The sequence below is a fragment of the Canis lupus genome, chromosome 18 (genome assembly GCF_011100685.1).
Source record: "Canis lupus familiaris isolate Mischka breed German Shepherd chromosome 18, alternate assembly UU_Cfam_GSD_1.0, whole genome shotgun sequence".
Taxonomy (NCBI): domain Eukaryota; kingdom Metazoa; phylum Chordata; class Mammalia; order Carnivora; family Canidae; genus Canis; species Canis lupus.
The window spans coordinates 49425508-49438673 of record NC_049239.1 but is presented as its reverse complement, the minus strand read 5'-3'; the positions used below and the strand labels follow the sequence as shown (position 1 = coordinate 49438673).

At 61.1% G+C, this 13166-nt stretch overlaps 1 protein-coding gene across 6 annotated transcripts in view; it reads left to right on the top strand.

Annotated features, from left to right (window-relative positions):
• Positions 1-585: 585 nt before the first annotated feature.
• TPCN2 (two pore segment channel 2) overlaps positions 586-13166 on the top strand; it is a 66290-nt gene continuing 53709 nt past the window's right edge. For all 6 annotated transcript variants that reach the window (XR_005373566.1, XR_005373565.1, XM_038563658.1 and 3 more), the window contains exons 1-7: positions 586-715; positions 4450-4514; positions 5260-5336; positions 5927-6104; positions 7479-7595; positions 11285-11391; positions 11946-12018. Coding sequence is in view for 4 of the 6 variants with exons in the window: in XM_038563658.1 (XP_038419586.1) it covers positions 604-715; positions 4450-4514; positions 5260-5336; positions 5927-6104; positions 7479-7595; positions 11285-11391; positions 11946-12018 (729 nt within the window). In the remaining 2 variants the exon portion in view is untranslated. The remainder of the gene's footprint in view (positions 716-4449; positions 4515-5259; positions 5337-5926; positions 6105-7478; positions 7596-11284; positions 11392-11945; positions 12019-13166) is intronic.

Below are 13166 nucleotides of genomic sequence, written 5' to 3'. Positions count from 1 at the left end.
CACAGGCAGAGGGAGAAGCAGGCTCCAAGCACCGGGAGCCCGACGTGGGATTCGATCCCGGGTCTCCAGGATCGCGCCCTGGGCCAAAGGCAGGCGCCAAACCGCTGCGCCACCCAGGGATCCTTAAGCCTTACTCTTAATTATACTTAATCTTACTAGTTTTAAGTTCCATTCTGGGGCGATGTCCTTCAGTCCTCGCTCCTAGGTACCCACCACTCACAAGCAAAGCAGATGCCTGGGCCCTGCCGCGAGTTTCTGCCTCAGCAGGTCCGGGAGGGCCCAGGAATCTGCCTCCTGACCAGCGCCCCGGAGCTGCCCACCCCGCCCACCCGGCTCTTTAACAAGGCATCCTCCCAGCCGCGGAGGGTCCTTAGCGCCCTTCCCTGGAGCGTAGGGCGCCGAGTCCCGCCCCGGGGGCGGGGCCCGGTAAGCTCCGCCCCCACGCGAACCCTCCGTTCTTATTGGCTGGTAGCGAAGGGGATCCCTGACGTCACGGCGCTGTCCTCTCCTCCCCCCGACCTCCGGAGGCGGGGCCGCCGCGCCTGCGCAGTGGGGTCGCGCGCGGGGAGCTGCTCTCCGGGGAGGGTCCGGCGGCCGCTGCCCATGGCGGACCCGCGGGCCGAGTCGGAGCCCCTCCTGGGCCGGGCCCGGGGCGGCAGCGGCCACGACTGGCCGGCGGGCTCAGCGGCTTGCGGCAGCGTTCGCGGCGACCCTGGTGAGCGGCGGGGGCGGGGGCGGGGGCGGGGGCGGCGCACGGGGTCCTGCCGGCCTCGCGCCCTCCGCTCTGGCCGCGGCGGGGGCTGCAGCCTGCGGAGTCGCGGGCGCCCGGGTCCTGCCTCCCCCGGGCGTCCCAGAGGCGGCCACAGCCCCGCAGCCCCCTGCAGCCCCCTCGGTGGGCCTCGGGTGGATCGCCTCGGTGGCTCTTAGAAGGCAGAGCTTTCGTTTCCCTCCTGGTTATGATAGGGGAAACTGAGTCACAGAGAGGGGCATTCCCCACCCAAGGTCACACAGCGGAGAAGTGGCTGGGGGGGCGGTTAAGCTGTTTCAAGCCCAACTGGGAGTAGACGAAGGGGTCCTTTCAGTGTGCCCTCTCCTTCCAGGTGCTCAAGGCTCCCTGGAGGCTGGTCCCCCAGGCGTGGCGTGGGGGCAGGCGACCCCAGACCAGGGCAGCTTCCTCCCTTTGCCCTCTGCAGCTCCCGCCTGCCCTTCCTGTTTACCAGCAGAGAAATTGCTGAATCCCGAGGAGGGCAGGAGGGTGGAGTCCATCTGTCTCTGGCAGACACCAGGGTGGTTGGGTGCCGGGTTAGGCGTGGAAGGGCCTCAGCCTCATCTCACCGGGGAGAAAACCGGGGCCCAGAAAGTGTCTGGGACCTGTCCAGGCTCAGCCCTGGGATCTGCTGCGGCTGCTGCTAGTGCCACACTGGGTGTTCTCTCCAGGAGCACTTTCCCTTTCTGGGCTTGCTTTTATCCTCTGTCCGGGAGGGGCCCATAGTGTGTGCCCATCTGTGACTATGGGGGTGACGGTTTCCTTTTAGGAGACGGAAAACTAGAGGCCGAGGCAGCCACCTGCCTGCGCATCTCAGAGGCTGTCCTGAGAGAGTTCTCCATCCAGCCTGCGACAGGGCCCCACGCATCCCTGGGCAAGGGGCACAGAGCTTGCAGACTTTGTTTGCATCTGGAGGTCAGAGTGCCTTTCTCGTGCCCCCACTTCTGGCTGTGTGACCTTGGCTGGTTGCCTGACCTTTCTGAGTTTTACTAAAAGGGAAGTAGTCTGAGGGGCTGACTTGAGTGTTGTGAGCATTTGGAGAGAATGCTGAGGATGCCCTCAGTGTGGGGCCCAGCCAGGTGGCAGAGCTGGTACAGTCGGTGCTGAGGGCCACTCTGGGTGGAGCACCCTGATGGTCATAGGTCCCAGTCCTGGCAGAGCGGACAGCCAGCGGATGAGACCTGCATTGTAAGCTAGGAGCCAGGGCCAGACAGTGTAGACCATCAGAGAGGGCTCTTTGTCCTGGCGCCATGGCCTCCGTGAGGGCTCCCAAGAACGTGATGGGACGGTCTGTGTTCTGAGTCTCCCTGGCTAGGCTGCTTGGCCCTGGGGGCGGTGGGGACTGAGGATGGCTGGTCTGTGCTCCACTCCTGTGGAGGCTCCTAGGCAGGGCTCTGCACAGGTCTTGCATGTCCCACAGCCTGATCCTTCTGCCGACGGGTCGGGGAACTGTGCTGCTGGGTGCCCCGTGGACCCTGCAGCAGGTCCTTTTGACCCAGCCTCACCTCGCGGGCTGCAGGGCCAGGGTTGTACTTTCCTTTTCTTGTTCCTGGTCAGGGAGATCACCTTCTTTCTCGCTATGGAAGAGTCAGAGGGAGCGCTATGCTATGGAAGGGGCTTCTAGAATAAAAGCAGCAAATAGTTACAGCACCCCATTCTGTCTGCACATGTCCCATTGTGTGTGACCTGTGATGGGGAACTGAGGCACAGAGGTGGAAGGGCCTGTCCAGGGTCATCAGGGAGCTGGTTGGGGCCCCAGGCAGGTAGGGTAGGGTGGAGCCTGAAATAGGAAGGAGGGGGGCTTGGGGTGGAGAGACTGGTCCTGGGCTGATGTGGGACCCGGTGATGTCCTCTGCTTCCTATGGCAGATGCTGTACCCTGACACTCCGACCTGAGTGCCCACTTATTGCCACATGGGGTGGTGGTCCCTAGACCACCGTGTTGGGAAGCAGTGATCCTGGTAGGGCCGACAGCCTGGGCAACGGCTTGGAGTCTTGGGGAGAACTTGGCCTTGGCAGAGCCAAGTTCAGGATGAGTGGCGTAGAGGGCAGAGGATGGGGGAAGCAGCAGGATGGCTGGTGATGGGTAAGGTGGGTGCCCGTAGTGCCAGGTAGGGGCAATGTGGACCTTTTCCAGAAGCACTGGGCACACGTGGGAAGCTGTGACATGTTCATGACTGAGGGTTTGTGAGAAGATACCTCTGGCTGTTGGTGTCAGGGGCTGCAGAGCAGGTGGGGTGGCCTTGATGAGGTTTGGTGCCCTGAGACCCAGGCCAGAGGTCTGATGTGTGCTGGGCAATTCTCAGGGTGCCTGACACCCCTGGCCTGTGGTGGCTTGCCTGGGCGTGAGCCCCTTCAGCTGCACCCTGCATCTGGGCCTAGAGTGAGCCTAGAGGCTCTTGTCTGAGAAGCTTGTATCCTTAGATCTCTCTAGGCCGAGATCTGGTCTCTTACCTGAGGTTTGGGTAACCTGGGGCCCCTTGTGGGTCCTCAGACCACCCTGCCCTGCAGCCTCCCCTCAGGCTGATCGCTCCACAAAGAAGCTTTGAGGATACTATGTGCCGAGCCCTGTGCTATCCTAGGCTCTGTGGGTATAGCAGGGAGTAGAACAGAGTGCTGTCATCACAGTTCCCAGGACACCGTCAGGGGAAGTTGGCAGTCACCATCCTCACAGCCTCCTTGGGAGAACTTCAAGGCTCCTCAGGGTGAGCATGGAGGTTGTACATGGGGGGAAATAGGCCCACACAGAGGAGGGCACTTGCTTTGGGTGACAGCAATGTGGTGGCAGAGCCAGGCTGGAGCCTAGGCTCCTGCCTCTGTCGGGAGTCCCCCGTGTCCCCAGTTGACCCCCCGGGCCCTGCAGTGGGAGTCCTGAGGACAGGGATAGTCGCTTCCCTGGGGGTGATGGGCAGAGCAGACAGTGGCGCACCCCCCGCTCTGCCTCTGGCTTTGGGACCTCTGCTCTAGAGGCACGCACAAAGCTGCATTCTCTCCGTGCCAGGTACGGGCAGTTTAGGAGCTGCTGGCACAAAGGGGCCAGATGTGAAAGCAGAATCTTCCACAGAAGCAGCTGTCCTCTTCATTTCCAAGCCCCAATCTGGGAAGTGCTGGAGGCTGCATGCCGGCTCTGCGCTGCCTCCCCATGGCGCCCCCCCCCCCTCCCCCGCAGCCTGGGCTGCTCCCTCCCTCACGGACCTCAGGGGTGGGGTGAGCCATGGCTCCTCACACCTTTCTTCTCCTTTGAGTCAAGCAGTGGTTTCTGCAATGAAGCCACAGAGGTGGCACTTGGCCCTGAGCAGTGGACGGAACCCAAGGCGGCAGGGACTGACCTAGTGTGTAGCTTAGGGCTGCTCCCTGGGCAGGCGGCAGGGGTGCTGGGCTGACGCTTCAAGCCGCCTGACTTGTCTTGAAGGCTGCTCAGAGTCGGAGCCTGCTGGGGTCCACGGAGGCCCCGTCCAGCCTCCTGTGCTCTGCCTCCCAAGTTGCTGGCTGCTGAAGGTGGCAGAAGGGTAGTGCCGGGCCTGGGGCTGCCTCGTGTGCAGACCTGCTGCAGGGAGAAAGGCATCTCATTCCAGAGCCTTGGAAAAGAATGCCTCCAGATTCTTTCCTTGATCTCGATTGTCCTGTAGCAGGCGAGCGTCACGTCATCTGCCTTGTCGCCTGATGTGTTTTCTCTGCCTGCAGGTGCTGCGTCCCGGTGGGATCTCTGCTTTGACCAGGCTACTGTGTTCATCGAAGATGCAATCCAGGTGGGCGGCACCTGCTCCTAGTGGCTGGGCCTGGGCTCGTCTCCAGGTTTTGTGGGGCCTGGGTGATGGCTGCCCTGCTGGTCCCCTCCTTGCTGTCCTGGGGCCAGGCCTGGGTGGCTGATCCATGTCATCATATAACTGTGATGATGGGGCCTTTGGGCCCGACTTGCCTGGAGTCCTCCCTGAGGCAGGGGGTTGCTGGGGTGCTGGGTGTTCTTCTTTTGAGTCCTAGCATCAATTGCTTGTTTTGTTGAGTTACCTCCTGAGGGCCTGTCATGCACCTGCATTGTCCCAGGTCCTGTGAAAGATGCCCAGAGATGGTCAGACCATCCCCGGCTGGAAAACAGCACTCAGGCTCAATGAGAGAAATAGCGATGGAAGGAAGCAACGTGCCATGTGGGGAGTTAGGCTAGGGTGTCCTGGAGAGTGACAGGGTTGTAGGGGCCTAGCACAGCAGAGGGGAGAGCCTCACAGGCAGGCAGTGGATACAGCTATACATTTAGAAGCATGTGTCCATGCAGGACAGGTTCCTAGGGTGCTCTGCCTCTCTCAGCAAACATGCCCCTGCAGGGTCCCAAGAGAGCCTTTTGTCCAGGTATGTAGTGAAAGTGGACTCTGGTCCACAGCCCGTCTGCCTGCCGAGGGCCTGTCCTGGGGTCAGTGGGTGCCCTGCATGTGGCTGGCTGTGCTGTGCAGCTCTGAGGGGACCCTCACTCACGCTCCCCTGTGTGATGTTCACTTTCAGTATCGTTCCATTAACCACCGCATGGATGCCAGGTCGATGTGGCTTTACCGGTTGTATTACTCGAACACGTGCCAATGGTGAGAAGGCACATGCATGCAGCGTGGGGTTCCTGCGGTCTGGGTGGACGGGGGGAGGCTGGTCTCAGTGTCCTGGCGGGCTGTCCCCTCCCCATAGTGGAGAAGGAGCTGCTTTTCCCTCCTCCGGAAAGGAGCCCAGCCCAAGGAAAGAGGGGCTTTTCTGGTGATGAGGTTTAGCCTTGGAGATGGAGTGTTGGCTTGAGTTGCGCTGTCTGACCCCTTGAGAGTGGGCACACACCAGGAAGCATGGCCTTGCCTTTTTTTTCTTTTAAAGATTTTATTTATTTATTCATGAGAGACATACAAAGAGAGAGAGAGAGAGAGGGAGGGAGGCAGAGACACAGGCAGAGGGAGAAGCAGGCTCCATGCAGGGAGCCCGACGTGGGACTCCATCCCGGGTCTCCACGATCAGGCCCTGGGCCGAGGGCGGCACTAAACTGCTGAGCCACTGGGGCTGCCCCATGGCCTTGCCTTTTGAAACCGTGGAGTCTGTCCCGCTGTCCTCCCAGGGACCCTGCCTGCTGATCTAGTGTTTGGCCCAGAGCACGGCTGGTTCGTGAGTTTTAATTAGTTTTTGTTCCTTTTTTCAGGATATTGAGCTTCACCATTTTCTTGATCCTGTTTTTGGCTTTTATCGAAACCCCTTCCTCGCTCACGAGCACCGCGGATGTCCGCTACCGCTCGCCCCCCTGGGATCCACCATGTGGCCTGACTGAGAGCATCGAGGGGCTCTGCCTTCTGGTCTTTGTGGCCGACGTCTCTGTGAAGGTGAGGTGGGTGCCGTCAGGTGCCAGAGCGCAGGGACCAGGGCCCTCCCAGCCTGGTGCTGCTTTCCTGATTAGTTTTCATACTCCTGGAGTTAGCTGCCTTTGGCTCTGACTGTGCACTTTGACCATCTGAGCAGAGGCCTGGGTTGGTGGAGGGTTCTGGGCTTTGTCAGCTCTCGGCCCTCTCCAGATGAAACTGAGTCTTGGGTTCAGCCCTGCCAGGTGCATGGCCTCGCGAGGCCTCTGGGAGTGGCTGAAGGTCTGAGGCCCCCTTCCCCTGTAGGACGAGGGTAGACCAGTGGTCTTGGCCCAGCCTCCCACCCCCAGCAGAAAAGGAACACAGGAGGAGGTGGGCGTGGGGCCTGTAGCCACATGGTGTGCGTCTGACTCTAGATTCTCTCTGACTTGAGGCCTTCTGGAAGCTGGAGGTGTGCCCTGCCTTGCTCATTTGAGCTGAGCCGTGTCAGAGGCTCAGAGCCTTAATGGCTTCCCAGTGAGATGCAGGGGGGCTGAGAGGCCGGGTCCTACTGTGGGTCACACGTTGTTACTTTTGTCAGACGGTAGCAATTCCAGCGCTCCAGTGCTGGGCCCTCCGGACACAGCGGGCCGGGTGGCGCGGCAGGCTGTCCCCAGAGTCACTGGGCAGGGCCTTTGCCCAGCACCTGCTGGGCTGTCCTGCGGGGGGTGTGGCTTCAGGCCTCTGCTGCTGACTTTGAGGCCCGTGGGTGAGGGCCCTGGGTAGCTTCGAGGTGGTTCTTTTTTAGCTCTTGTGTTTAGGGGCTTTGGGGGTTTTTAAACTGGAACTGAAACTAGCGAGAAGGTCTCATTAGTATTTTTGAATGGTTGATACGTTTGGGGAGTCTCAAAAGTCAGAGTGAGTACACATTTTTATCTGCACGCTGTGACCTCTGGATGTCCCTGCCGCCCATGGGCCTCATGATGACTGGCCCCTGGCCGTAGAGGCAGACCTCAGGCCTGGTTTATGGATGGTTCTGGGTGTGGGCTAGCCCTAACCAGAAGTGGACCATGTTGGGTGGTACAGCCTCAATTGGCAAAGCCCCGTTTCTAGAATGGCTCTTTTCCAGTGGTTCCTGGGCATGAGCTAAACTAACGGGTGGGATGGGCAGGACGGCTCAGATCCTGTTGCCCCTGAGGAAGCAGGACAGAGTGGTTAAGTGCTGAGCACAAGGTCACTGGCTGCCCGAGGTCACCAGCAGGCTGGCCAGGGAGTTCAGCTTCATGTTCCCCAAGTCACGTGAGAGCACACTGCTGGCCGAAGCTCCCGGCTCTGGCTGCCCCTGCCTCACTTGGGGGCATTGACGGCCGCAGGCTGGTGACTACTGGGCTGCCCGCTCACTCACCGCCTCTCTTGCAGAGCTACCTGGTTGGCTGGGCCCAGTTCCAGAAGAACCTCTGGCTGCTGGCCTACATGGTGGTGCTGGTCGTGTCTCTCATGGACTGGATCGTGTCACTGGGTCTGGTTTGCCAGGAGGTAGGTGGTGCTGTGCTCTGAGATGGGAGCTAGAAGCTCTGGTGGCCTGCGCCCTGCCCAGCTCTGCCCACCCTCCTTCAGCCAGCCGTCGGCCACGGAGCCTCGTCCCAGCTTGTAGAAGAAGACACTGAGGCCTGGGGAGGGTGCGAGGACTCCCAATTCCTGCCTCGCCACCTTTCAGCTGAGCATCTCGACTGGTCAGGTCCCCCCGCATCCTGGGGCCTCACCGTGGCCATGTGGCCCACGCTCTGGGAGGGCTGCCATGGGAGAGCCCATGTGAACTGCAGCGTCCCCTTCACCCCCCTCCCGGATGCACTGCCCAGTGCCTGGAAAGAACAGAAGCAGGGAAGTAGGTGTGGGGACATCCGTGTCCATCAGGGCCAGGCAGGGACACAAGCCTATTGAGTGCTTTAGCTAAGAGAACTCACGTTGAGGTTTAAGCAGGTGTTGAGTAACTGATAAGGCAGAAGGACAGGGTGGGGGCGGGCCCAGCAGGCTCCAGAACTGCAGGAAACTCAGGGGAGGGGCCCCCAGAGCTGGCACCCTGCCCTCCAGGCCCTGGAGGGCTGCAGATCACCAGGACCCCACCGGAGACTGCTTGGTCTGGCAGGGCTGAAGGAAGGGGAGACTGGGAGCTCCTGGTGTGGGTACTGCCCAAGGGACAGCAAGGGGACAGGTGCGTGTCCCCCCACCCCCGCCCCACAGTGTCCTCACTGGCAAGAGTAAGGCTTGCTGAAGGGGAACCGATGACGGCTGGGGCCCACGGCCCGCCTCCTGCTTCCTTGCAGGAAAGAGCTTAGTTAACATATACGAACCCACATCTGCGCACTGAGCAAGGGAGGCTGCTCGGAGTGTCTCACGTCACGCTTTGCTGTTGGCTGCGGCCCTGACTCACCCTGAGAGCTTCCTCCTGCCCAGTGTCCCGGCGCCCTGTGGCTCCCCTGCTCCCCAGTTCCCCTGGGTCTTCGCCCTGAGCGGAGACCCAGATCTTTGTTCCTGGCAGTCCGTGTCCTTGGTGGTGCTGCCTTTTTTGATTCCCGGAGTTTCCTGATAATCTTTCTGCTGGCTGTGCCTCAGTGTCCCTGACTGAGGCCTCCCTGACCCTCTGGGCAGCAGCACCCCCTGCCTGTCCCCCACTCTTGCCTTCATAAGACTTACAGCGTGTCCCCGAGGGAACACCTGCCCCCCGGAGTGGACGTTCCCAGAGTAGCAGGGCACCGAATTGTGGGCTGTTTTATCCTGTGCTCAGAGCCTCTGGTGCCTCTTCTGGTCCCATAGAGGGCTGTCCTCCAGCACGGGTGTCACCCAGCCTGCCCAGGGCCACCGAGCCCCTGCCATGGGTTGACTGCTTCTGAGGCCTGGGTCGCGGTCCTGGGTGGTCCCAGGCAGAGCCCTAACCCGCGTGACTGTTCAGTGAGGACAGCCAGCGTCCTGCCTGGGGAAGGGGCCCAATGCAGTCACCCACCCATCAGGGGGCCACATCAGGGGGTGGGCTGAGTGCAGATGGGCTCTGCTTCTGGAGGGCAGGCCATCCGTGGTGGCCTTGGGGGAAAGTCTCTGATGTCACAGGACATGTCATCTGTCTCTCGAGTGTTCACTCTGCCCACCCACATGCATGCTTCTCAGACCTTGTCCCCAGTTGTGTGCTGTGTTCTTTCTGTGCCCTGCCCCCTGCAAAGCTTTCCCTTTGGCTCCGCCACTGGAGGGTTTTCCTGATGGAGGCTGTAATGCCACACGTGGTCCACTTGTGAGTAGGGTCAGCCTATCACCTAGAACCATCTACAGACCAGGCCTGAGATTCTTTCCTGTCCAGTTGGCCAATCACAAAGACCTCACATGGGTGCCGGGGAGGGAGGGCGAGGAGGACCAGGGGCCCCCACCTGCTCCAGCCCAGTCTCTCTGTCTGTTGTCCTCGTGGGCCAGAGGGTCAGGTCCCACGTGGTCTGCCGCTGGATAGACCATGGTCACAACTGTGCTGTGGCTCTCTCTGCTGGGAGGCGGGGTGTCTGCAGGTTAGTTGGTGGGCTGTGATTCTGTGCGGGCCTCACCAGGGGCTTCACTGGCACCGGGCCGGCTTCTCCTTGGCGTTGAGGCTTGTGTCTGCCTCCTTATCCTTCATAAAGGCCACACATCTCTGTGTCCATGACCCTGATGGGCCCCAGCGTTGGGAGGGCTCTTGGCAGGTTGAGTTACTACAGCTGGGAGAAGCTGCATGCTGGTCCGTGTCTGATGACAGGTGGGGGTCCCAGTCCCGGGGTGCGGGTGCCAGTAGGACCTTCAGGCCCTGCTTGACCTGGAGGGATGGCTAAGAGACTCGGGTTACAGGCACTGAGACGGGTTCCATCCAGGGCAGTGGAGATCGTGGGTGAGCTGGGGACGCTGGCCCCTCAGCCCACAGGGACGGGGTGGGGGCAGGGCCCTGAGCATACATTTATTGCTGTTTCCTTTGGCTTTCTTGGTCCTGTGTCGGGACCCGGGCCCCCTTTTGAGAACGTGTGCAGCCCAGGGAGGTTGAGTTAGGCCTGGGGATCACATGTCCTGTGGACCATCCAGAGGGACCAGCGCTGGTAGGACCTTGTTCTGTTGTAAGAGAGACCCACAGTATGAGGAAAGCCCAGATGCACCGTGGCGTTCCAGAATGCCATGGGTGTTGTGCTAGAGGAGGTTGGATGAGAGGGACAGGGACAGCCTGCCAGCTGAGCAGAGGGGTGGGCAGGAGGGCGAGCAGTGGCCCCTGGATGGGCCAGAGAGGGCCTCCAGGCAGTCCTTAGGACTTGGACAGGGAGGGGATGTGGTCCTTTTGGTTTCTAAGACAGTGGGACGGGAGTCGAGTTAGGAGCTGGGATGGGCTGCGGCATGTGAGAGTACAGAGCATAAGCATGGTGCTTAAAACTGCATGGGAGGCCTGACAAGTGCGCCAAGGCATGAGGTCGCAGAGGTGAGGAAGGGGATCTGGGTGTCAGCACTTGGGGGTCAGGTATGGGGGAGATAGCCTGAGGCGCTGGGCAGACTCAGGCCTGGTCGTCCCTGAGGCTGGGTCCAGCAGCCCAGACGGGAGGACTGGCTGGGTCAGGAGCAGGGACACATGGAGCAGGTGAAGGGCATTAGAACGTGTGTGGTATTGCTATGGAGGAGGGAGGAGGGGCTCCTGAGGGAAGCCCTTGAGACAAGCCCTTGAGACGGCTGGGTGGTCCTGAGGACGGGGTTGGGGGGTGAAGGTGGGGGGGGCCTCTCCTTGGTTCTGACAGGAAGGAAGAGGGGAAGGAGGAAATGGGGGCCTGTGTGTGGACCCATGTATGTATGCTTGTGTGTAGAGGGCGTGCATGTGTCGGGTAGGCGCACAGAGGCTGTGTGTGCAGGTGGACACACGTGTGTGAGGGATGGGGCCGCAGCTGGGAGGGATGGGGACAGGGGAGGAGCCAGGAGCTTGGAGTAGCCCCCTGGGTGTGTTTGTAGAGAGGAGTGGAGTCCCCATGGTGCTGAGGCCGCAGGGCTGATGGGAGTGGGGTGACCCGTTGGCAGGGGTTGGGGGAGGATGCGGAGCCTGCGTGAGACCGGGTAGGGAGGCCAAGGCTGTGAGCAGATGGCCGGGGCAGGGTGGGGGGTTCTGAGTGGGGCTCCAGGGCTCTTCTGCACCTCTGGTCTCGGGCCTGGGCGGAAGTGGAGGGCCCCTTTCTGCTGTCTTTCAGCCCCTGCGGATTCGTAGGCTCTTGCGCCCCTTCTTCTTGATGCAGAACTCGTCCATGATGAAGAAGACGCTCAAGTGTATCAGGTCATCACTGCCGGAAATGGCCAGGTGGGCTCTCGGTGCGGGGACTTGCAGGGCAGGTGGGGTTTCCTGCCATTGGGGGTGCCAGGACTGCACCTTGGGGTGTGGCCAGTGCCCACCTGGGGGGAGGCCAGTGTGGGGGTGTTTGGGGGCCTCTTAGCAGCCCCTTGGTGGTCTTGTGCCCTCTGATCAATAGCTGCGGAGCCCTGCAGATGCTCCCCTTCGGTCCCTCTGTGGCCGTGACCACCACCCCCCTCGTTTCTCTATCCCCTGGCCTCTCTCTGCCTCGCATCCCCTCCCCTCGTGGCTCACATAGTTGAGCCCTCAGTGTCCAGCCCAGATGGAGGGATGTGGCCTTACCCCTCAGAGAGTCCAGGGGCATCCTTAGGGTATGCCCCTGGGGTCCCGACTGTCCCTGCCAAGGAAAGAGCTCCCTCAGGACAGGACCAGTAGCTGAGTGCATGGCAGGTTCTGGGGCAGAGGGTTCCCCTGAGCAGTTGGGCCGGTTGCCCCTCAACCCCCATCCCCTTTGGCTCGTGGGGCATGTGCCCTGTGCTGAGCACCTGCATCCGTCCCTCCAGTGTCATGCTGCTGCTGGCGCTCCACCTGTGTGTCTTCACCATGTTTGGGATGCTGCTGTTCACAGGCGAGAAGGTACCACACTCCTTTCTGTCCCCAGCCTGGATCCCTTGGGGTGGATGGACAGCTTGGCCCTCCGGGTCACTCTTGGGCTGCAGAGGTGGAGGAGAGGTCAGGCTGCCGCCCTGACCTCGTGACCAGGGTCAGCGATGGCCTGCCTAGACTGCAGTGTCTCTTCAGATGACCCGTCGTCCCAGTGCCCCTGCCAAGCCACCCCTCGTCGGCCTGGCTCCTCCCCACGCCTCCCTCCATCCCTCCCTCCTCTCCCCTCCCTGCCCTGTCGCTGACCCAGCTCTCCTTGCACCTCATTAGGTAGAGGCCCCCTCAGACGGGCACTGGAGGCCGTCGGGGTGGACTGCACTGCTGTTCGCTCCCCTCACAGCACCTGCCTGTCTCCGCTTCCTCTTCTCCAGCTGGGCCTTCTGCCCTCCTCCTGGGTCCCCTTCTCTTCCAGCTCTTGTTGCTGCTTGGCCCCCGATGGCTTGTTGCTGTGTGGAGGTGTCTGGCACCTCTCACCCTGGTCTCCTCCCCATGCATCTGTGGTCCAGTGTGTCTGTCCTCACATCCTGACCTGGGTCCCTGTCCTCCTCAGGGCAGGAGCTGTCCTGCATCTCTGTCCTGGGAACATGGGGTAGTCAGTGAGGCCAGTGTCCCTTGAGTTTGTGGCAATACTGGGTTCAGGCTGTACTGTCCGTGAGGGAGGACTGGACTGTCCCTTCTGACTCTGGAAGACCTGGAGCTCCCTTTGTGTGTGTGTGTGTGTGTGCACTTCCCTGTGAAAGGAACCCATGTCTGTATCTCTTGAGTGTGTGTTTGTGTCATTGTGTGTGCTGGATGTGTGTCTCTGTACCTGGGTGTGTGCTCTGTGTGTGTCTTTGTACATCCGTGTATTTGTCCATGTGGTTGTGTGACTAATGGTGTATGCTGTGTCTGTGTCAGCCAGTGTGGCTGAGAGCTTTTCACCACAGTTCTGAGCAGACCTGCTTCGGGGTCCGGTGTCTCGGGGGCTGTACAGCTTTCCTGGCACTGGCTCTTGGGCTCAGAGGCCCCGAGTTAGGTCTTGTCTGGCCGTGAGGGCAGAGTCTGGTGGGAAATGATGGGGGGGGTGCAGGGCAGGGGATGCTGGCCCCGCAGTGGACGGAGCTCCAGTCGGCCTTGGGCCT